This window comes from Papilio machaon, chromosome 6 (genome assembly GCF_912999745.1).
Source record: "Papilio machaon chromosome 6, ilPapMach1.1, whole genome shotgun sequence".
NCBI classification, from domain to species: domain Eukaryota; kingdom Metazoa; phylum Arthropoda; class Insecta; order Lepidoptera; family Papilionidae; genus Papilio; species Papilio machaon.
Genome location: NC_059991.1, coordinates 5127758 through 5153546, shown reverse-complemented (window position 1 = coordinate 5153546; position 25789 = coordinate 5127758). Strand labels below are relative to the sequence as shown.

Here is a 25789-nt window from a genome sequence, read left to right as displayed (position 1 = left end):
ACACTGGACCATTTAAAAGGAAAGACTTTTTATGCTCGCCGACCCGTTCGTGCTTTAAAGGACTTACAATTAGGTAGGTACAATTTAGTCCAAAATTTTCAGTATTTCAATTTTAGCAAGATATCATTTTTTTATAACATTCGCGAGAAATTTCATCCATTACTCCAGTAATACTCTAAGAATATAACAGCTTTAAACTTAGTATTACAATGTTCTAACTTAATGGCGGCTCGTGGTTAGCTGCGAGCCCATGTCTCTACAGAAGGTTATGATGTGCAGATGAGAGTGTGCTCCATTTCTACATCCCTTTACCTAAATTTGTGTTGTATATAACCTCTCTTGCGGTATTACGAACCTCTACGAAGGTTGTCAGGCACTTTAAAGAGTTAATAAGAAAAAAACTAATAAAAAAAATGAAAACGACGATCATTTTAGACCAAGATTTATTTATTAATAAAGTAAATTGATCGTTTTATTAATAAACACATACTTGGAATGAATAAATGTAAACTGATTGTCTCGAATGATAAATTCATGAAGTGCATAATGTTGAGATAAAACAATAGGACAAGGATTACTTACAATTGATACATTATATACTTACTAAATAATTCCTTGTTTCAATTAAAATACAATGGAAATATATACGCATTTATAAATAAAAAACTTACAGAATGTCAAAAAATATGTAACTTAAATATTTGATTTTTAGCCGACTTCAAAAAGAAGGAGGTTATCAATTCGACTGTATTTTTTTATGTGTGTTATTTGAGTCAGATAAACACGAAAGCCTAGTTTAAAACTTGTCTTTTGGTTTATTTGTTAATCGTTCACTAAGGAAAACCCTTAGTGTATATGTAAAAGATTCAGAGTTCATCTGTAAGATGTTTTTTGAAGTTATTGTTTGAAGTTTTTGAAATTATAATTTTAGACATGATTAATAATCTTTGAGTACCCAACGTGGATATTTAAAAAAGAAATTTGAAAACAACTTGATAGTTTAATAAATTTTTTCACTCATCAATTTCACGCGTCATTTCTTTACATTTTATTATAGAAGTCAAATCGATAAGTAATGATTAATAAATGACAAAAAAAGTAAAATTAATACTTTAGTGACTGTTGCTCATACAAATAAACTTATCACAAATAATCCAGAACATCACATTATTATGATAATGAGTATAGATTAAGTGACATTTAGTAAAACAAGCGTGTCAAGGTGATAAATTAAAATATAAATACATATTTAAAAAAAGAATTAAGGTAAAAATTTGACTTTTGATTTACATGAATAATGTGTTGATCTGTTAAATCTATTTTATTGATAAATAAAATGAAATCTTAATACTTACTAATTAAAGCGAAGACTGAAATGTTCAATGTTGTAGTAACTTTGTATGCCTTTCTTTGTGAGAAGTTTACAATACAATAGTAATCGAAGGCATTCTTCATATTATTATTATTAATGCAAATGTTAAGATCCATCCAGGATGTTGGTTTATTTATTTGTAATACAGTGTTAACCTTGGAAATACAACTACGTCCCACAAAACTATTTAAAATAATTTAACTGCAGGATCAAAAATTATTTCCAAAGGTAGATAGAATAGATGTAGAACATTGTCTGGAAGAACACATAGGCTACTAATTAAGTTTTTTTTTTCGCGTGGACGGAGTCGCGGGCGACAGCTAGTAATATTTATAAACGCAATCATAAAGTACTTTTGATCGTAACAAATAACAACACGACTCATGCCCTTAATCTAGAGGGATAGGCAGAGACCGCGGATTTCCATGTGGCGTGGTCCAGACCTCTTTCCCAACTTCCACATTCATACATCTAGTCATACTTAGACGTCGGATTCTTTAATCGTACCTACTTATTTACTAATCAATTTAATTAAGGTCTAAAATAAGATTAAAATGATAAAATTGTGTAGATAATTAACTATAGCTTTTTTATTTCATTTACAAAGGTACATTGAGTTATATGTTGATCTATAACAATCATATCACAATCTATTTTATCTTTATGAAACAAAGAGTATTAAATTAATTCTATTTATTAGGTGGATTACGTTATTTTACACAAAGTGAGATTCTTCAGATAAACGAAGCTTCAATTTACTCCCTTTGGACTGGGCTGTATTTGGCGATGTACTCGAGAGCGCGGGCGATTTGTGGAGGGATTGGAGGGGGCTGGGGAATGGCGTTACCCTGAAAAAGAAATTTACGAATTAAAACATTACAAAACCAAAAACCTTAGATAATTTATTGAATTGTGTGCGTGTTCCAAACGTAACGAATTGTTTCGTGTGTGAACGTTTGAAAGCTTTAATCTCACATAGATGGGACTTGAAACTTTATTGTATCGCTATGGATAGAAATTGGTTAATATGCAATCTTGTCACTCAATTTCAAATAAAATTCGTATGTGAAGTAGGTAAGAGAGAGACTTAGAATCAACATTATCTAGTTATTTTATAATTTTAACTCATACCTGAGGCTGGTAGCCGTTTTCGTCAGCGACGTATGTCATTGAGATCACTTCACCCTCGGGGGAGGTCCATGAGAAAGATCCCTGGACTACATCGGGGGAGACGGGTGGGTTACCACCGAAGTTGCGGGGCACACCTTGCTCCTGGGCGGAGATACCGTTGTCAGTTTCGTAGCTGTAATAAAAGATTTATTTATGAAATCCAAATACGACACATAGATGAATTACTTGTTAATTTATAAGCTGAACACTTACTAGTAGCTGTAAGCGCCGTCAGGGTTGATTTCATTGTCGAATTTAACAATGGAAGCGGCTCCGTCGCTTGAGACTACCTTGGCGGCGATGACTGGAGATGGAGCTACGACCACAGGGACCGCAGAGGGGGCTGGGGAGGGAGCGGCGGAGGGTGTGACAGCGGGGGCGACGGAGGAGACGGCAGGGGCGGCGGTGGTGCTAAATACGAAGGGTTTGTAGGTCGGGTTTGTGTAACGGTTCTGGTTTTGGTATTGGAAGGGCTGGTATTGTCCCTGGTATTGTCCTTGGTATTGTCCCTGGTTTTGCTGGTATTGGCCGTATGGGTTGAACTGGTTCTGGTAGCGGTTGTAGCGGTTGTACTGGTTGTATTTGTTCTGAACGGGGAATCCGAAGTTGTCGAAGGTGGATCTAGGGGTGGAGGAGGTTTGGGTTTGGGCGGCGGCCACGGCCAGCATCGCCATCGCGACCACCTGTACACAAAACAAATTTCATTTTAAATAACTTAAATCCATTATCACTTATTGATTGATCAAATTAACTAGAAGCTGTTATTATTTAATAATCATTTTTTTTAATTTGAACTTACGAAGGCTCTCATTTTGTTAATGTTTTAGGATTGTCTAGCTTGGATGAACTAGTTCGAATGCGGGTAAAAAATCCGCGCAAGCTTTTATATAATTCATGGATCCACCCACTTTAGACGCCGAATTGCAATAACATTTAAATAATTTGACGCTAGAGTGAGGAACTATATTTAAAATAACACTTGGTCTATCCATTTTAGTAATAGTAGTTTATGGTGGATCCATGGAGTCATATTTTTAGAAAAAGTATGTAAAAATGATTTAAAATATAAAATAAAATTATTAAAACATGTAGCATAAAATGTACACATTGTTACTACATTTACTACTTAATTTTAAAGAACCATTATATAAATTGCCTATTCATTTTTTAATCAAACTTAATAAAAATGTTTTATACAAAATGTAGTTTTGACAGATATAGATATTAATTTAAGTTAGATTGATTACTAAAACTGTACTCCGTTTAATTAGAAATAAATTGCAAACTCTGTCTGTTTGTGGTAAACGTCTATATTTATAAACAATTTTCTTTACAAAAAGTTGAGAGTTCTTCAATGTAACGTAATTATAAAGCCCTTTTGTTAACTTGAACATATCTTTGCTATGTAAAACTACTTAATTTTTTCGTATAACATGTAGAGAGCAAGAGCAATGATACCAGATTTTAGTTGATGCCATACACTGCAAGACAATAAGGGAATGTATTGTTTGACTGAAATATGTAGACCCTGAAGCTATTATGGGGATTTTAAAACTTTTTTGGACTAAAAACACTCGTAACGTTTTTATTTATACAAAAAGAGGAAAAAGAAAAAAAATTCATTCATCAAAATGAGAACAGCATAAATGTTATAATTGGCACTTTAAATCGTACAAAAACCTGAGCTGTTTATAACTTTTTTTAATACATTTTATCTAGCCTAAGGCGGCATTTAAACCGAAAATCTTCGAACTTATCCTCACTGTCACCAAAAAACAGCATTAATCATATTTCTTTATTAGATTTCTAATGGAAACTAATAATTAATGTTTCAATCCTGCAATCAGGTATTTTATAATAAGGAATAAGGAAAGATAAATCTTAGAAAAATAAGGACTACTGTCAAAATACCATAGAATATTAAACTGTTTTTTTTTTAAACTAGTACTATTTTACATACCAAATAAATATCCCTGTGCCCAAGAAAGTAATATTCGAATAACGAAGTTGCTAGTAGAATATAGTCAAAATATATGGATGTAACAAAAACATTCTGTCACGTGTTTAGTTGTTTGTTTAGTAAATAGGCTTGGATTCTTACACTATTTGTTGTATTAATGGGTAAATATTGAATCGCGTATTCATGTACGGTCAAGAAGTCTGTAACAGCTGTCAAATTGCTCTCTTTTATGCTGTCGTTACAGCAGTGTTAAGTTATAGAAGAGTGTTTATAAATTTATTGTATGAGGTGAATGAGTTAAATTTTTTAGCATGTATTTAAAGGAATTGTTAAATTAGTATTTAAAAAAAATTGAGAGTATAACAAATGTTTTTTCCTTCCTCATTGAACAAAACAACTTTATCTTTAAACTATTACATTATATTTTTAAAACGATGTCTTTTAAAATATATTACAGAGTATGTATTAAAAGCAATTTTCAATAAGCAATTAACGTTATCAAAGTGACAAAAATGTTATTTGACATTTGACACATATATTTATAGATATATCAGTTTATATAATGCTATTTATGAACTTTTTAAAATTGTTAGTCGATATAATTGAGTATTTTTTCATTTTTTTGTTAAAGCAAAATGAAGATCTATCTACAAATATTTGCTTTTGAAAGGTCAAATGTAGTGTGACGATAAAACATTTTATTACAAAGAACAAGTGTCTCAGTGTATACTACTCATACTAATAAAGACAACAGTAGTTCGTTAAGTTACATAAATTAACGAATATTTATGAAAGAAATATAACTAGATAGTATGGCTTACTTAGAATTAATTATGCGAATCAAAGGATTGCTATATTGGAAAAAATATAAATAAATATGCTGTTGTGCGGTGTAATTAATTTAATTTAATATATCTAAAAAGCTAATTTAATTTTAATATAAATGAAATTAACGCAAAAACGGCAAGGAATTCTTTTTGTTACAACTATACTTCCTTAATAATGTCACATCTCAAATAGAACGCAAAGCGCGAACCATGTCGGATGAATTGATATGAAAGAAATGCAAACAAAGCGCTTAAATTACAATCATTCTTCAACTAAACAATCAAAAATATAAAATTTGTGAACTAATTCTGTATTCGAACGTAATCTAAATATTATTCAAATTTAATTCAAAACTAAGAAAAAAATAACCACATTTTCTGTCGCATTCTTGTCTTATTTTACGTAATGTTAGAGGCCGTGAACTTAGACCGTTTTTATCTCCATAGAACTCCCCAAAGCCGGAAAAAAATTTGTTATATACACACGTTTTTATAATACACAGAAGTTTTCATGTTGTCGCTAAGTAGTATTAATTCGCTGGTTATAAAAAATTAATAAAAGTATACCACAAACCATCAAGGCTTAATGTCAAAAATCATGTATACCTATCATGTGTAACCTAGTCAAACGAGATTTCAGTTTTTTTTTTCATCATTTCAATATTTTAAAATAGCTCATTAATGCAAAGCTTTACCTAAGACCTAAAATTAAATTTGTCACAATGATGCAATAGACGAAAGAAAAAGTAATTAAAGCAAGACTTAGAGAAGGAAATACCGTTTTTCAAAATACATTATAATCAAATATACACAACTTCGTTTCGCGTATATATTAGTACAAAAGATTAAAAAAGTCCGCAAAAGTGATTCAGACATTAGAAGTTAGTGCCTATTATAGTAAAAAAAGATCACAAGAACAAGTGAATAATACAATAGAAAAAAAATGAACAACTAAAATTATAATTTAATTTTAGTTGTTCATTTTTTTATTTTTTTCATTTATTTACTTATAAATTATCTTTATCGTGAATGTTGAAATAGTACAAAAAGTTTCAAGATGTTATAGATTACCATTAAATAAAAATAAGATTTATAGTACCACTCCTATATCCTCTATCTAATTTGCGATAAAGTTTTTTTTTTATATATCATAACGTTGTATATGAGCAAGCGGCCACCTGATTCGCCGAAATAGAGAAGCGACCGCTGCCCATAGACATCCGCGATTGAAGATCCGTTTTCTAACTTTAACCGACGGAGGAGAGGACGCACACAAAGAGAATATTTTCTCTTTTCTATTCGTCCTGTCCTCCATGAAATCCTTGGCCTCTTCTGATCCTTTCCTTATAAAAAAGGGTGCGGAGGACATCCGCATTTTCAGATGCGTTGTCTATCATAACTAAGTGTCGCCTCGACATCTTTACAGAAAAGGACGGAAAAGGGAATGGGACCAAAATTAGGCAACCGCCGCCGCAGTCATCAGACGTAATGCGGAATCTCTTCCAATTTACGCCTGTCTTTTGTGTGGTTGTGGTATTTCACCGGGAGAGCCGGCTCATTCGTGCAACTCATGTTGTTGTTGCTGGCGTTTTTAAGTACCTTAAGAACAATGGATAAGTTTGTACTTTTTGTTGCAAAATAAAATTTGTACCATTCAAAAGTGCGTTGAAAACTTTAAATATATTTGTAATAATCTGTAAGAGCAACTTCGTACTTCGTGACAACAGTTAGTTTCGCGCCATAGTTGCTGATTCTTTAATGGCAACGTTTTATGTTTAAAATTAAGCTTTGCAACCAATTGTACATCAGATATTTTCCGCGTGTATGTATATTATATTTATGTACTTGGGTTTTTAAATATGTATGTTAATTCCATTGTGACCTGATATAAAAAGAACCAAACCTATTTTGAATTCTTCCCCTTAGTGTCATAGGGGTACAGTTAGTCGAGTTTTTGGTTTTTAATTCATAAATATAGTTATTATTATTACTTATAATAAAATCATTACGACCTTTTGATCCTCAAATATTTTATTTAATATTCGTTAGAAACAGTCGCGTCTACAATATATGAGTCATTCATAATTGACAATAAATACCAAAAGCTTCAGACAGGTTCACTTAACCGGAATAAGCCTTCTCGTTGAGATATTATAATAAATGATACACATTTTTTGTACCTTAAAAAACTGATTTGAATTCTTATACCATCTTATTATGTTAGAGAACAACTGTGCGAAAGATTTTTATTTTAGTGGAACGAGCAAACAAAAAAGTAACATACAAGAGTGTTATTCTATCGCTTTTATAACAAATACCATCGCTCAACAGTCTTCACAGAGAGAAAACACATAATAAGTCTAAAATGTCTTTAAGCTTCCGAAAAGAAAGTGTAAAGAGAGTTGAGACGGAGGGATTTTCGATTTACGGTGAACACCATTGATTGATATTGATGTCTTCATATGACTCATATAATTTTTGTCACACCTTTAATTTACTAAGTAGAAACTGTCTCTAATTCTACAATAGTCAAGTAAATAGTCAGTCTATCTAATAAAGAAAATTGCCAATACCTATTAGTACATGAGCCGTTTAGGAAAAATTTTCGATCCAAAAATCGAATGTAAAGTGTTTCTAAAAACATTTTAAATTAGAAAACGTTTTACCTTCTTGTTAAGTAGTGATGGCGGACGTTTTACAATAACAATGTTATATCCTTTTTTTAAGTAAAATGTACTATGTAAGCCTATTATGCCAAATTAGAATTTGGCCTTGTTCTGCCTTTGTTAATTATCATCTGAATAAGGTTACATGTCAATGACGATTTTTCAATAACAGATTCATCACTCACATGGCTGTTATAAACTATGACATTAATTATTATTCTTAAAAAAATAGATCTTATTTCGTTAGTATATGCATTTAATCGTAAATTTTACTCTTAATAATTAACTATTTGACACAGACATCAGACAAGAAACATCACATGCTTTACACCACGTTTATTTATCTGCAATTAGATATGCCTATTGCCTAGAACAGAATAAAAGAAAGAACTAGAACTAGACCAGAACAGTCAAATCCACGATTTTATCTTAAAAACGTTACCTAAAGTAGGTGTCTTGGTACACCGAAATTAGAATATTCCTAAGTAATAACAATGTCTGATGCACGAATGGGCTGGCTCGACCGGTGAAATACCACGATCACACAAGAGACAGGCGTGAAGTGGAAGCAATTCGCATTCCGCCTAATGAGTCTCTTCCGCCTTTTTATTATAAGGAAAGGATGGGAATGGATTTTGACGGAAGGAAGCCTCTCCTCCTCAGTCGATTAATTGAATGCATCTGCAATTGCGGATGTGTGTAAGAAGCGATCGCTTTGCTATTTCGGTGAGTTTAAGTGGCGGCTCACTCCATATGGTGGCAATATGATTTAAAAAAAATAATTTACAACAATATGAAAGCTCGGTTTGATACTAATGAAAATGATTAAATAATCGACCGAATTACCGTGAATTTTATTCGATGAACCATTTTGATATTTAGAACATTAACTATTCCGTATTATTTGTGTTCGAACTAAATAGAATATTTAAATATATCGAGAATTAACGATGAGGATTCTTTAGGTACGATTCACACGGAAAAAAATATTTTAGAATTATTTATTTATTTATGAATACACATTGTTAACCTTGAGAATATATATAGATTACATACGATAAAAGTAGTCGATTTAGGATGAGTCGATTATAGGCTACGCATTTGCAGCCGCTCAACTTCTTCGTCTTTTGCCACTTTATATATACAATAAAAAAGAGCTACTGAGCTAAAAGAGCTCATTTTATGCAAGTCATCCGATGTTACTTTGTAACCATTTATTTACAACAATAGTAGTTATTAATCAGAATCACTGGGAAAGATAAGAGAACTGCTCATATTCATTTTATAAATATCTCCATCTAACTCGTGACTAAACTGTGATCTGTTTTTTAATATTGATACTTACGAATTTGACTATACTGATACGTCAAAGTTGCTAGTGTGAAATCACCTTATAGCTACTATCCGAAGCGGTATGACATAAAACTGATAAAATCAAAATCGTGGGTCCATAAATTTTTCAAGTATAGCAGAAAATTAATATTGTACATTTATTCCAAATATGCCGTCGCCACAGCATGCGATGGCTCTGCTCAATCACCAATTATTCTGATGGAATTTTTAACGATTTTGTTGCGAAAATCTTTAGTTTGTTATAAATATGTAAAGCTAAATTTGATTGCCTACTACAAAATAAAATTCGATCTATTTTACAACATTATTAAGGTGCTCTATATACGTACAATAAAAATTAATATTAAAATATGAATTCGGTATTCATGACCTTTTGTAACCTTGAAATAATAATGAGCCCATAAATTTTCGTCAAAGAACATGTAATCGAGGAAATCGTCCCAATCTTGTTTTTTTCTTCTTTATGCTACACTTGAATTGTGATTTAATGATATCCTGCTTGAAACGTTTGAAAAAGCTATACCAATTACAGTACACTTAAGTCTTTTATAACGTAAATTTAAATGTTATATTGATAAAAATAAAAACAAGCTTAAACGTACAAATGCATTTATACGTGCAATATAAATTATAAAAATTAATCAACTACCAATTCACGAGAAACGTAAAAAGTTGCTCAATAGAATATAAGGTGAAGCAATTAATTAAATCTTATGTCTTGCTGTCGATTTACAAGCGAAGCAAAACATTTTAATCTTAATTGCCTTCAAATAGAGACGAATAAATGGACGTCATTTTTTAATAATATTTTAAATCCGACGCCTGCCAATTTTCAGCAGCAATTTAACGATTACTAAAATTAAAACAGAGATGAAATGATCATTAAAGTGGAAGCCTATCTCATAACCAGTTAAAGTTACTTGAAAAGTTTAAACTACTATAAATTGCAGGTACGCCCATGATCATTATTTCACACTCATGATTGACTTTACAAGTATTATTAAAAATAATTAAGCACCTACTATAAATAATTAGTTTGTGTTATCATTTCCTTTGAGTAACTTTGTAATATATTTTTTATTAAAATTAAATAAGGAAAAGCAGTATTAACAAGAACAGAAATTATTTATCACGAAATAAATGAATAACATGTACAACTTACGTAAACAAAATAAAAATATTCGATGTAAATTTGTTTATTTTTATAAAAACGCTTTATTTAAAATACAAATTACACCATAATTTCCTAATATAAATTAATGACATCTATTTACAACAATTAAACAATACACGAATGTGCGAGTATTTATTCGTCCGGAAATTCTTCTCTCTTGTATACCACTATTACTGACTGTAGATACAGAAGGACTAGCCAATTTTCCGTATCATCCCTAACATCCTTAACATCATATGAGCCACTGTAGCATTTACTTTTAAATATAAAATATTGATCTTTTCTACTTTTAAATATAAAATATTGATGCTGTTGGTAGATGTATAGTATACTGAATGAATTATTATTCAGAAGTATTAAGGCTAGATAGACCCTAGCCTAAATACTACTGATGTCTTTCATTGTATGTGTACAAAAAATACTGAGATCCTTATCCCCTTAGACCTATTAATATCTTCGATTACATATCGTTGTTTTGAAATTTTAAGCAATGCTGGCTGGTTATATCATTATTGTAAAATTGTTGTTACTTTTCATAAACAATCAAATAAGTATTCTAAGTCCATAAATCCTTGTGAGATCATGGTTCCTAAAATAGTCTTTACGTGGGCTTCGAGATTGTTATATCGCTTTAAAACTTCGTTTTAAAAAATGTCTCCATTAGTTTTCTTGATTGATAATTCCCATTCTACACCTTACTAAATAAGGCTATTTAGTCTTTACATGAAATCGATATTTACTGCGGGATTCCCACTTCCAGAAAACTACTATCAAAACATACTGTAATTTCTCTTTTTATATAATGTATGGTGATTAAAGAACCAGTTTAGTCACCTAAATTCTCCATAATTACGAAGGGACTGCTGCCCATAGACATCCGCATTTTCAGATGCGTTGCCAACCTTAACTATGCGTAGGCGTACCCCTTCTAAGCGAAATCCACCTCACCTTTCCATCTCTTCCTTACAAGAAAAAGGCGGAAAAGGGAATGGAACCAAAATAAGGCCTCCAACAAGCACACTATCAGTCGAAACACGAATATACTTCTACCTCACGCCTGTCTTCTGTGTGGTCGCGGTATTTCATCGGTCGAGCAGGCCTATTTGTAGAACGTTGCGATACCACTGTTGTATCTATGAGTAATAAAATAATTTCCTACATGTACTATTTAACAAAGTACAATCTTTTTATCACATTTGCATCATGTGCATGAATGTATTTTTTTTTAATGCAGTAAAATTATAAAGTCTTTCACATTATTTATTTACTTGATATATTTGTAATTTTCAATAAGGAAGTAAAAAAATGTTCCTTAAAACCTTTGAAATAAATTAAACAAAATTGGAATAATTATACAGCCAAGAGAAATATTGCCACTAGTTAAAATTAAAGTGTGTTATTAAAAAAAATAAGATAAATTTTTAAAAATTTATTTGCGGCTTTTTTTTTTTTTCATTTTACAACGTTTATTCGTTTCGTTTCGAAAATAATTAAGGTAAATGAGCGCCAGTTGGATGGAAGCCATTTTCATCAGCTGTATAATCTACTCTGTATTTAAGACCGTCAGCGCCGATGTATTCGTAAAACCCTGTAACTCTTGTACCACCGTTTTCCGTTTGTTCCACTGAGCCAGTTTCTCCAGCACTAATTCCATTTTCAGTCAGATAGCTGAAGCGATAAGTATTGACATCGAAATCGCTGTCTTGGCTGACAATTCTAGCGTTACCTTCAGGTATATTACTTCTTTGTAATACTGGTAGAGCAGTCGGTAAAACAGTTCTGTCCTTGGCTAATGTATATACTGGACTGGAGGTCGTGGGTCTGACGGTAGTAGGGCTAGAAGTCTGAGAAACTTGAGGTACAATGTTTCTGAAAATTAAGAAAGTTAAATGTTATTTTGTTTTTGTTACAAGCCTAAAGGGCATCATTATTATTTTGAAAACTAAGAAAACAACAAAAAAGTAACATGGTTTGAACGAATCACATCCTATAAATATGCAGTTTACTTTTTTCTGACCGGCGTGTAAATTACCAGTATGCCGTTAACATTGTTGAACCAGAAAATTTAGTACTTACAAAATTATAAAGTAATGAGACTTAAAAAGGTGCCTTAACTATTTTCTCGATAAAAACGAAGTGTCCAGAGATGAATTATTAAAAAAAAAAGGATAAAAAATCAAACTCCTATAAATATAAAGTGCCTTTAATACTGTACCTGTAGTTTTCGCTCGTAACGCTGTACGGCGTCAACAGTTCTTGATTTGGCCTGTAGTTGTACCTCCCATTGTTCCTATAGTAGTTGTTATATCTCCCATAGGGATTATAGTAACGTGCATCTCCAGTGTAACTGTACCGTCCGAAATTGAAATCAGGTCGGTATCGTCCGTCATCTTCGCTTCTAACAGTGCTGATGATAGCTAATAAAAAAAACTGAAAGTTTTAAATAAAATTAATTTCTTACATATTTTGTAAAGTTTATGATCTGATCATTAGAAAAGAAAATTGAACAACGTCTTGATGTCAACTTTAAAATTGTTACAATTGATGCAGTACCGTCTATTAAAAACCTTTAAATGTATGTCATTAGCCTATGGGCCTATGATAATATATACACAAGCTATCCATTTCTCATACTTCTTTAAAATCATTTTGAAATAAACCCAATTTTTCAATTTTCACTTTCAATGACTGAAAACATATGTTATTATTTATTGATTAATCACGTATTAGTAATGAGACTTTTTCTGTATCCTTTATAAATTTCAATTATAATTAAAGAACATAAGAATAGTATGTAAAGTTTGACACACGTATACTTGCCAATAAGATCTTCATTTTAATCCAAACCGACTAAACCAAAGGTTAAACTTTGAATGATAATCTATTAAACCAACTTTTGTTTTTATAGAAACGTCAAATTCCAAAATGGAGTAGTTATCTGAACAATAAGATGGAATGGGCTACAAAAATGTAAATTTTATTTCTCAAGTTGACATTGGGATTAACTTATATGGTTGCACGCCTCATTCTAAAACCGATATTTTATAGTTTGCTACGCCCATACGCGTTAAAAATGGTTAGACTAAAGGCTTTTCTGATTAAAATTAAACTTATTTAAACCATTAAATAAAGTTTATGGTGTTGATATCTGATTTTATAAGACTGACAAGCTACTGTTTGAATTGAAGTTATATCGACAGATATTCGAGCAATAATACCTACTATAGCTGAAAAAAGAGAGCATTTAGAAAACACATTTGGCAATACCTTTACTCTGGGAATATAGATACAGCTAGGATTATTTTTCTCGCAGTATTACTTTCAGTTACTTTAAGGATTAGGAAATTTTTAGATATTTCGATTCACAGCATATAATAATTTTCCTGTTTTTTCCCTACCGGAGGTTCAGCACACCGTATACTAGTCTTCCGGACAACTCTGCCTCTAATTTTGAAGTTAAATTAAGATCATATCTACCAAAATCCATAGCATTAAAACATTTTTCAGCTCAATCTTTACCAGTAAAAATGATAGTGCTTAAATGTATTTCTTCCATGGTGTCCAATACGGTATAATTAACAGTTTTTTTACTAACATTACTTATTTATTTAACGGTTTTACTTGCATTGAAACAACACATATTTTAAATTCTTTATTATAAATAAGATCCTACATTGCAATTATCACTGTTGTTACCAAAAAGCTCATTCTACCGTTCTCCGCCTTCAGTCGTCGATAGTAACTCACTTATCGTTACATTTGAATCGTTGGCAGTTAACACTTGTGCAACTTCTCGTACATTGTCTGTGGTTGTTATGGTTGCTGCTTCTTGAGTTAAAAAGCTTGTATTGTCTGTTTCTGTAACAGCTGCAGCAGCAGCGGTCAAAATATCAAGAATGTTTCTTGCTGTAGCAGTTCCACCTTTTTGCGTTAAATTGTCTCCACTATCTGTCGCTGTCGTAGTTACATCCTTTTCGGTTAAAGTATCTCCACTGTCCGTCGCTGTTGCAGTTGCAGCTTCTTGAGTCAAAACGTTTGTATTATCCGTTGTTGTTATATAAGCGTTAGAAAATATCTCATAAGGTAATGTAGGTTTTGTTTCAACTTCATCATTTGGTAGTAATGGTACATCACCAATCGTCAACTTTAACTCTTCAGCAGCCGATGGCTCGATACCAGTCACCGTTGGCAATACTTCTTCAACGATCAAAGATTTTACAATTTCACTTATGGAATTCTTTACAACATTATTAGTCGTTGGTTCAACTTTGGCGTAACTTGAGGGTCTAAGTATAACAAGGGGCGATTTAATTTCTTCTTTTGTTAGAGGTGTAGGAACTTTGGTTGTTGGCGATGATACATCCTCAACAACCCTCACGAACACTTCGTATTCAAGTTTCATTTTGCTTGTGAGAGCATTTGAGATGGTACTTAAGACTTTAGATCCCTTGTAACTATAGAAAGAACCCAATTTTTCTCCTTTCTTTACCTTCATATTCGGTGGGTATCTGGAAAACAGAAAGAACAAAAATTACGATTTAATATAAAACAAAACATGTTCAAAATATTACAGATGATTAACAAGTCACTACTCGCCACAATTCTATGTCAAATGAATAGTAATTGTAACATTATATTAACACTTAAACATTTTTGAACATCGATAACAATATATTATATTGTCAAAAACTAACTAAGGATAAAATTTATAAACATTCGCAACATAAGTAATCTCTTAGTGTAACATCCATCTAACTTCACTTAATAAGTGCTTCGCCAATACTACATACTACATTTCTTAAGGTCCTTATTTAGAATTATTGAATAATTTTAAGGATTTATCTTCGCAACGACAGACTAAATATTATCTATTCTAATAAGTAACAACCTACACGGTATACTGAGCGCGAAAGGTGTCCGGTTTGTCTTTTTTTATCTTGTTATGACATATCTATACGTATATAATTTATCCAAAAGAGATGCCACATAGACGGTGCAGTGTAGCAACGTCGACAAAATACTGACTTCTGCTTCAATACAGATTTACTAATGCTTTAAATGTCAAAAGAAATAAATTTTAATTCAATAAAAATGCTAGCTTGCGTTGCTTTGCTGCATTCGCATCATGTAGTGTGTTATCTGTCTACGACGTCAAATATGTATAGGGTGATCAAAAACTAATAGAAATTATTCTGATTTTATTAATAGCTTGATCTTTCCAAACATTGTGAAATACATCTTATTTTATCCTCATTATACCGTTTTCCGTGGGATTCTGTGTCCAAAATCCCCGTTTAAAACATAATGTTATATCTGTTTTGTAGATATAGATAATGGTATGGACGACGATAAGTATTATACAGAGATTTAGGTCTCCGACACCCACGCCACGGTTAAACGCTAACCTAAATTGATAACCGCTTGAAACAAAAAAGAAAACAAATGAGACGTTTATGAGTAACTAGCTATTTCATGCGACTTTGTCCGCGCGGAATTAAATAAAAATCTAGCATAAATTACTCAGTGTTAATGTAGCTTTTATAATGGAAACAGACTTATTTTAGACTTTTTAAGTTTTATCGTTAAATACAAGAATACAAATCTTTCTTTGTCACAACTTACGCCTGTAACCCAGAGGGGTAGGCAGAGATCACGGCACCTCCATTTGGTGTGGCCAAATGAACCTATGCATTCTACTTTTCGCCATTTCGGGAGACGGAGCGTGACGGGTGGCGAGCCGCGTCGCCGTCTTTTTCTCCCGGGAATTCACACATATATGCGGGTATCATAACGATGTTTTCCTTCACGTTACGACGTTAACGTCGGATTAATGTACATATGTAAATCGAAAATCGAAACACCCATGGTACATAGCAGGATTCCAACCCAGGACCTGCAGATTGCAAGTCAAGTGTTTAATCCCTGAGCCACCGACGCTTCTTTATAACAAATAGCATTCAGTTTGTATAAATAGCTTGCTCTTGTCAAAATAATAATTAATATTATTATGTATAAATGTCGGAATAATATGTAATAAAATTTCTTGAAACATGCTGGTCAAGATTCTTTTTAGTTTATTCTAGTTCGAGGTCATATTTTGCATTTAAAGTATAGCATGTCTACAAATTATTAAAGAAAAGCTTAAATTTTAAGACCCGGATCTTATTTAAATGAATATTTAATATGCAACAATGTAAAATTTAGATGAGTCCACGTCATAACACAACAGTTATACTTATAGATATCAGTCTTACATATTTAGCATTTGAAAGATACTTTAAAATGTCATTCTTTTAGTTATCTTTTTTTTCAATCTTAATTCTGAAAAAATTTACCCTTACGAGGCTGTAATCACAGAGTTATTAAAAATAGACATGTTTGCATCAACAATTTAAAAACTGAAATTTTCCAAAATCTTAATATATATAAATCTCGTGTCACAATGTTTGTCCTCAATGGACTCCTAAACCACTTAACCGATTATAATAAAATTCGCACACCATGTGCAGTTCGATCCAACTTGAGAGATAGGATAGTTTAAATCTCAATTTTAATTAACTGCGCGTGGACGGAGTCGCGGGCGACAGCTAGTAAATCCATAAACAATTAATGACATTGTCAGCCAGTGAAATCTTATTGATATTATAAATGCGATGCGAAAGTTTATATGGATAGATGTTTGTTTGAAGGTATCTCCAGAACGGCTCAACGGATCTTGATGAAATTTGGCACAGATGTAGAACATAGTCTGGAAAAACACATAGACTTATTAATTTTTTTTAAATACCGCGCGGACAGAGTCGAGGGCGACCGCTAGTTGTTAATATAACTTCTCATTTCCATTAAATTCTATTATAGGTATAAAATATATTGCTATATCTGTTGTTTCAAGATAATCAAAGGAATTGAATATAATGGAAAGATATGTTTTTGTATGAGTAGAAACTAACGTCAATAATTTACATGATTACATGTATAATTTCAATACAAATCTTTAGAGTAAGATTAAAAGCAAAGATAAGCGTTTAATAATTGTTAAAATGTATTACCCTAAACGTTTTTGAAACGGACTGCCGATCATTGGTCCAATGGGAAAGAAAATTCCCATTGGGCTAATAGAACAGTAGATCGATCGGGGCCGCTGGGCAGCGGGAAACACCTAACCATAACAATAAAGTATATTACATATTTATATGCTACAGAATAAATTAAACTTAAATTTGCTAAAAGTCGTACGTAATTCTTTCCGTATTTTAAGTTATTTAAAGACTAGTTGTTGCCCTCGACTCTGTCCGCGCGGCATTTAAAAAATGTGTTCCTAGTGTTCCATAGAGTAGCCTATGTGTTCTTCCAGGCTATGTTCTACATCTGTGCCAAATTTCATCAAGATCCGTTGAGTCGTTCTGGAGATACGTTTTGAACGTATCTCCAGAACGACTCAACCTAAACATCCAACCTAAACATTCGCATTTATAATATTAGTTAGATTAGTTTTATACAAGTTTTGCTGTGAAAATAATTTTAATGACGTCATAATAAAAGTAAATATCTGGTCGTTACTAAAAAAACTATATATCTGATTGACTGTATACCCTATGACATTCCAATTCTGTAATTAACACGTAAGTTGTTAAATAAAAAATTTAAAATATTATGTGACGTCCAATTTGGCACTTGATAATTACAATGATGTGTCCAATCTAATTATATTTACTATCTATCCAAACAAATAAAGAAGGAACAAATCTGACAAATTTAAAAATAAATTACTAACAATGTTACCTATGCTTACCTAGAGTTAATTCAAAGTATCAATATCTGCCTATTTATACAGAAAATACACTCCCAAAATTATATGTTCCTTTTGAATGCTACACAAAAATAATCTTGATTTTTTTTCCTTCATCCAAAGATTGATCATTAAGAAATGTAGTCTGAAGGTAAACAAAAGCAATACGAATTAACGATGAATAATAAAAATAGAAACAAGAAAGAAAACTTAACCGTTACCAAAAAAAAAACAACAGATGTATTGAATTTGAAATATTAGTGAAATTCAAAAATAATGAAAGATTCTTGAACAACAATCAAATTACTTCTAAATTCAAAACAACCGTGACGATAATCCATAAAAGGCAATACCGCTATTGCAAAAATCAAAACGTAACAACAAAATTAAATGATTCACTCTGAAAAAGACAGACACGGTATGCATCTAAGGTCAATAACCCTTATGCAAGGTGGTCCAGGAATTCGATATTTATATTTTTAGGTACATCTGAGTCAGCGTCAAAATATTCTGTTAAGAATTTGCGGGTCGATGGATTAATAAAATTGAGTTGATCCAAATTACAAAAGCAATGTCATGTAGAAAAAATGTCAAACTCGCTTCGGCTACATCCTGTTAGCTTCTTCATCAATCACGCAACCGGTTTTAATTAGCATCATCTCGCATCTACTCTTGAAACTAAGTCACCTGTCAAAACCCAAGGACTTGTTGCTTTTGTTTCGCTTCGAACATCGTCTGTAGCTTTGACATTATACATTATTAATACATATTCTTTGAAGAATTTCTAACGTCATCGCTCTAAAATAAAATCCATAAAAATCTAATTTGGATTGACTTTTAAATAATTACAAGATGCTAAAATAGAGTAGTCAAATTAAGCGTCATTAGGGGTTAAGCTTAGATTTACATAGACCGTAGATTTTTTAGAATTATTCGAAACATGCATCTCGCATTTGGAGAGAAACATTCAAGGTAAAAGGTCCAAAAAATAGCACCAGTAACAGAACAATTGGTAAAAGTTTAGCGTGGTTAGGAAGGAAGAATCGCTGTGGCAAGGAGAATTTTAATTATGAGTGTGGAGGGGTACACCTGTAAAGGTAGGCCCACAGGTGGGCACAGTTAATTGAAAAGTTAAAATCGTGAATCGTTAATAATTCGTTAATCAAAAAATTAACTTCGTTAATCGTTAAAGCGTTAAATTCTCGAAAGTTTAACGCAGGTTAAAGTTAATTGTTAACAGTTAACCATACCAAAATTATACATACTAATTTCACACTTATTGTGGCGACACTTGTTTAAAGTAGTAATTTCACTATACATTCTATAACACATTAATTCGATCTTTTCACACTTGATTATTTTGATTGCTACTGAACCTATAGTCAGTTAGTGGTATTTGTATCTAAAGTATTAGATAAAAGTATGAATGCAGTATAGTATCGGTAAAGGTAAGGTAAAGAAAAAGCACGAGTAAAAAAGTGTTTTTAATACAGATGCTCAAAAAGTGGATTATTGCAGGGACGTATAGCGTTCGGGAAGTGGGCTATTACATACTCGTGCTTTTTCTTTAACTTTTCCGAACTGGTGCGTTCTCTTTCCCAACTGTCAAAATAATGTCTATTAAAGAGAAAAAAACAACCACGAAGTTTTCCAAAAAAATTAATGGAAGAATTTTATGGTTCATGCAAATATTTCTAAAAAGAAGCTACTAATTTGTTTCAATATCAGATTTAATGATTTGATTCAATGAGTTAGGTTAGGTTTAATTTAATTTCATCTCATTAAATTTCATTTTCAATTCATATCAAAATATCTATCTGCTGAAGACTTGACTGTTTGGGCATAGTTCCCTTTGCCTGCCCAGAATGGGTAAAGAAAAAAAAATCTCTGTCAATATTCTTTTACGGTTGGCGCCATTTTCCAAACATTTTAGTTAGTTGAGTTCATTGTGCTTTTATTATTCTATTAAATTGCTTCATTCTTTCGCAACTGTATTAAAAATAGTTGTTTAGTACACGTGCGGAACCGTCATTACAACTTGTTCCAACTGTCAACCCTCACCTTCGGCTGCGCCTCGGCTCAGGTAGACATTTGTCGGAACTCTTTGCAAGGACAGGCTTTCCGCATTCGTAATGAAATATACTATTTCGAACCTTCTTTTGATTTTGTCCTGTTGGCCACGTCTTTCCCGGACGCTCTGACGCATCACAGTTGCACGCGAACTTCACATATAACAATTATCAACTCGTTTGTTCATCATTCAAGTTGCCGACAATCGCCCAACAGAGCTGAACTTACCAGCGTGGCGTGGCGCTTAATTTAAACAAAATGAAGGCACGTCTCCAAGTTTCTAATGTAACGATTAACGGACTAAATTAACGGAAGTTGAGTTTAATGGAACTTAACAAAAGCGTTAACACTTTTTGAAGTTAACTTAAAAGTTAATCCGTTAAGCAAAATGTTAACTTCGTTAATTAACGATTGACGGATTAACGAGTTAATGTTATGTTAATGTTATGTTATGTTAATGTTATGTTAATGTTAATGTTAACGATGGATTACGTGAAAGGTGACATTATCAAAAGGGAGTAACGACTGAGATGACGGAGGATAGATCGATATAGAGGACTTAAACCTGGTGCGCCGACCTTATGGGCATGGGAGGACAAGGACAGAGAGGTGTTGACGATGATGAAGAAAGGTCCAAAAATTTTTTTTACGTACGACTATTTCTGAGATATTACGGTTCAAACATTCCTTCCCACATTCCTACCAATTATAAGCTCTAGGCGATTTGACTGGGTTTAAAATTTTAGACGAATAGCGTAGGTCACTTTTATATTTCTTCATCATTTTTTTTCTCGCCAGACAATATTTTTAATGATAATTCGTTGTTTTTTCGTGTATTGGAAAACGTTATGACTACGTTAGCCTTCAGTCCTAAAGTACGTATTATTTTCTAATTGCACTAAAACTCAGCCAAATTAATACAAGTTAATTAATTATTTGAGATGATAGCAAATGGATTGAATATTAATGTTTTCTAAATAGATTAGAGAGCTTCCAGATATGGATATCGCACTTAAGTTATTTAGATTTCAAGTGTTAATGTTTAAAATAGAATACTTACTGCGTTGTAAATTCCGATCCGTTGGAGTTAGGCATTAGATAATGACATTTGACGGCTACTTCCTTATCCGCGTAAACTTTGCTGTAGTGATTCGTGCTTCCTTCAGTCGCTTCACCAAATTGTAGATTATCCGATGACACATATTTGTTAATTAAGCCTTTAATCACGCCATGCACGTAAGGGTATCGACTAGCATACACTCTATAGCCCATATAAGGGTCGTCTTCTCCTTCCCCATATTTGTATGTGCCATCAATAGGCCAATTGCCTTGTTGGTATATATAAGTGTATCGACCTTCGTCTCCAGGAATATATTTTCCTTCATCAAGTGGCCGGTAATATTTGCCATCGTCATATTCACCCCAAGACTTCGGTCTGTACTTTCCATCGTCGAAGGGAGAACATAACACCGCGCTTAATATTGATAGCAGTAAACCCTGAAAAACGACAAAGACTAATAAATATATGATTTATTTTATTAGTGAACATAGAACAATAAATTAAACTATACGATTATTATCAAGGAACAGAATAATTTATTGACACAATCACAACTGTAAACTTAATAAGGACATATTTCATCATAAAGTATGCTCATAGGATTAATCTTTAAACTGTAAAAATGATGAGGGAGAGCAAATAGATCTCTGTACTATCCCTAAAGCACCGCTTTTGCTTTGTTCAGTTTACAATACTGTGAATAGTGCTCACTAAAATTTTGGAAGAAAACCCATTAATCTAAAAGCTATAAATTATTATATCTGACGTCCTAAATATATTATAGCAGAACCTATGCGTAGCCGAATATTATTTTAGTCATATCTTAAATTATGCTGATACTGCAATGACGATATAGCTTTAAAAATTTTTTTTGACTGATACTAAAATCTATCAATTTATCTACAACCCTATTAATAGCTATTAGAAATAAAATAAAATACTGTCAAAACCATACCTGATAAGTGTATTTGTTTATGTTATACAATGCAATGCAAAGAAAACGTTGGTGTCATAAACTATAATTACGTTTCCAAAAAGCTCAACAAAGTATCCAATGGAAATTAAATATTTAAATTATAAATCAATCAAAAACAAATAAAGTTAATTGATTAATGAACAAATGCATAATATTAAAGCGCAATAATAATAAATCAATACTTACGAATAGCTGTATTCTCTTCATATTGCAACGACTAGAACAATTATCTAATTAATCTTATAGTGTTCGGAAGCGCAGTCACTAATTATAGATTTTTTTTGTCACACGACGATCGTCCACGTTGTTTACTCCGCAGGTTATGCTTTAGATCTGAAACTAGATCAGATAATGTGTCATAAGTAAACAGCATTTTTGTCGGATAACATCCGATATTCGTCAAAAATATTTTATTCCTCATTGCCTTCATTAACATTTAGATGTATAATAAATTTTGTTCGAGACATACCGAAAAGTGGATCAGAATCCTAATATCGAGGCGTGACGAGGTCAGGCAGAAGCATTAGCATAGCTCATAATAATAAAACACTTCCGTAGACGATCTTATAAGACGCCACTCGTTTATTTCTGCACTATAGAACACCCGCCAATGCTTCTACAAATACCTCCTTTTACTAAAGCCGCTTAAAGCAGACTAACACATCAAACATTTCATTTTAATAATTTCGAATATAGGTTTCGTTCCACAAATATATTTGCATATTCATAATTAGCATGCGCCAATTTACGACCAATAGAAGGCTGCATTAGGTGTTTTAACAATTAGTAATAATTTAAGGATTATTTTTTTCTTATTCAAAAACTCAATTATGTACCATTTTATATTAATTTAAAAAATGAAAATCAATAGCTTAAAAATGTTTATCCCTTTTAACGAAAATATGAAATAAGACCGCAAATATAACGAAAATATCGATAAAGTATTATAGTAGTAAGTAACAGAATCTGTGCAAGAATTAAATTTTAGACTTAACAAATCGTAACGTTGAATGTTTATCAGCTGTATATTAAAAAGAAAAACCAAAATAAATTTAAAATTTACCTATAGTTCAGTGTGGTGTCATCACAAAGACATTTTAATATCTGATATTTAATAAAATACATAAATATATAAACCTACAAAGTTAATGTCAAATCATTATTTACTTGGATATACACCTCTCGAATTTGAGACGGAGGTGAACACAGCGCCATCATATCACATTATTTCTTATTTATATTCTCGAAGTTAAGTAAAAGCGAGATCCGAAACTAGTCTGACAGGGATGTTATAATCGATAATTAATGGTTTTCCGATGACTTGGTCCATTTTCAACAGAAATGAGGAATTTTCTTTGTGAAACTAAGGTTTTGGGAATGCGTCAATATGATAGACAAGTTACTAACTTCAATATAAATGCGTACTCAAATATAAATGTATTTATTAAATGCCGGTAGCCATGGTAATACGTCAAAATTAAATATAACAATTCTACATCCACAACCGGTTCGATGCAAAATGGATCCGCATGCTTCACATATCTCACGTTACATGTAAAAATTTTAATTAATTAATCAAGTTATATCTTCTTCAAGAGACATAAATGGTTCTTAAGTATTTTAATTATGTGAAACAATTTATAACAAATTGTAACTAAAACAGAAACTAGATATATGCAATAGCCGAGGTATCGACTTACGTTCAATTGGTCAGCATTTCGAATCCAAAATGAATCGTATGAAAGAATGTATGTTTATTTACTATAAAACTTAAAATTTTATAAAAAACATTTTTTTATAATATGAAAAATATGTGTATCGAAATCAAGAATTGCTTTATTTTAGCATACTTTTAATATTTTACATCTTTGTAGATAATTAATAATAATAAACAGTTTTTTTAATTAATCATTGTTGTTGCTATTATGTATTTGATATAAATAAAATAGAATTCCTTGGACTTTAGGAAGATGAGGCCAAGAACGTATTTTGATATATGAATTAGATCCAGTATTGATGAATAAATTGGTAATTAACAAAATTGTGTTATTTTGTATACTGACGTATTATGATAATTTAGTGTTATTAGATTTAGGAATTAGATAAATCATTATACTTTAATATGTAATTATTTCCTATCGTACTTATGAAAGACAATCTGATTTTTATTCATTAAGCACCTTGTTCAAAAAAGTTTTAGGTGTGATATTACAATGATACCTACACATCCTTACTAATATAATATTACAAATGCGAAAGTAACTCTGTCTGTCTGTCGCGCTTTCACGCCAGGACGACTTAACCAATTTAAAAGAAGTCAGGTAGTATAGAGCCAGAAATAGGACATAGGCTACTTTTTAATGCGAAAAAAGGATGTAAGGGAGTAGGGGGATGAATATGGCAGTATCATCATTTTACAACTAGAAGATTGAAATTTAAATTTAATGTTTGCAAAAGTCTTACCCTCAAGGGTGTAAAACAACAATAGAGAATAGGGGATGAAAGTTAGTATGGGAATATATACATGGGTTTATATGAACGTTTTGTAAGTTTAATATCTTTTGTCATAATATTATAAATGCGAAAGTTTAGATCGATGAAAGGATGTTTGTTTGTAGGTATAACGGCTCAACGGATCCCTCTGAAATTTGGCCTATTTACTAAGTTTTTTTTTAATTCCGTGTGGACGGAGTCGCGGGCACAGCTATTAACGTTATATGTATTTTTTTCTAGTCAAAAGACAAAAAGATGACATTCAAAATTTAATTATAAATTCTAAATAGAATGAATTGTTCATCCAAACACAACAAAGCAGACAAAAAATCTAGTTCCTTTTACGAGTGTCTCGCCACGTCTTTGATCTAATTAATATTGAAAATTTATGTCATAAAAACTTGTTACCTTCGATAAAAATGAAAATGGTAATTTGTGTTACCATTTTCTTTAATACCAAAAGTCATAGAATGAATTATATAACACCGGCGCTAGAATCTTATAAATATAAAAATATATGGAATCTGAAGTTTGCTTTGTTATCTAATTTTAGTAAAAATATATATTCACTGTTTGTATAGTAATCATTTTTAATTAAAAACGTCAGAAGCGATATATTTGCAAGGATCTTGGCATATTTTGAATATTAACGGTTAAGGTTAAATATCTACTAAATCTTTTGACGACGACGTTCGACGAAGGAATCTTTTAATATTTGACCTTTTAAACTGAAGTATAATAAAGCTTACCTTTTTGTTACTTTCCGAAACTTCTTTATGGAAACAGGCGTGGTAACGAACCGACTTCACAAATGTGACTTAAATTTAAGCGGTTTCGGGTTGTATACAAATTTGAATTTAACAGTATGTTCCCCCTCTT

At 31.7% G+C, this 25789-nt stretch overlaps 3 protein-coding genes across 5 annotated transcripts; all 3 read right to left on the bottom strand.

The window, feature by feature from the left end:
* Positions 1-1940: 1940 nt before the first annotated feature.
* On the bottom strand, positions 1941-3440 carry LOC106715025 (larval cuticle protein LCP-22). The gene is made up of 4 exons (XM_014508212.2): positions 3342-3440; positions 2756-3225; positions 2504-2675; positions 1941-2220 (listed from the first exon to the last, which is right to left on the bottom strand). Exons 1-4 carry the CDS (start codon positions 3351-3353, stop codon positions 2128-2130), a joined length of 747 nt encoding a protein of 248 aa, XP_014363698.1. The 5' UTR covers positions 3354-3440; the 3' UTR covers positions 1941-2127.
* Positions 3441-11960: 8520 nt separating this feature from the next.
* On the bottom strand, positions 11961-13422 carry LOC106715027 (larval cuticle protein LCP-30). Its single transcript, XM_014508214.2, has 3 exons — positions 13343-13422; positions 12738-12952; positions 11961-12391 (listed from the first exon to the last, which is right to left on the bottom strand). The coding sequence occupies exons 1-3, from the start codon at positions 13355-13357 to the stop codon at positions 12013-12015; spliced, it is 609 nt and encodes a 202-aa protein (XP_014363700.2). The 5' UTR covers positions 13358-13422; the 3' UTR covers positions 11961-12012.
* A 741-nt stretch (positions 13423-14163) lies between these two features.
* LOC106714846 lies at positions 14164-25736 on the bottom strand. Of its 3 annotated transcripts, none has more exons than XM_014507964.2 (4): positions 25660-25736; positions 22604-22756; positions 21442-21878; positions 14164-15030 (listed from the first exon to the last, which is right to left on the bottom strand). In XM_014507964.2, the coding sequence occupies exons 2-4, from the start codon at positions 22622-22624 to the stop codon at positions 14232-14234; spliced, it is 1257 nt and encodes a 418-aa protein (XP_014363450.2). In that variant the 5' UTR covers positions 22625-22756; positions 25660-25736; the 3' UTR covers positions 14164-14231. The 3 variants fall into 3 exon arrangements, with proteins under 3 accessions (XP_014363450.2, XP_014363448.2, XP_014363451.2); XM_014507962.2 differs by lacking the exon at positions 25660-25736 and adding an exon at positions 23481-23616; XM_014507965.2 differs by lacking the exon at positions 25660-25736 and adding an exon at positions 22887-23051.
* Positions 25737-25789: the final 53 nt, after the last annotated feature.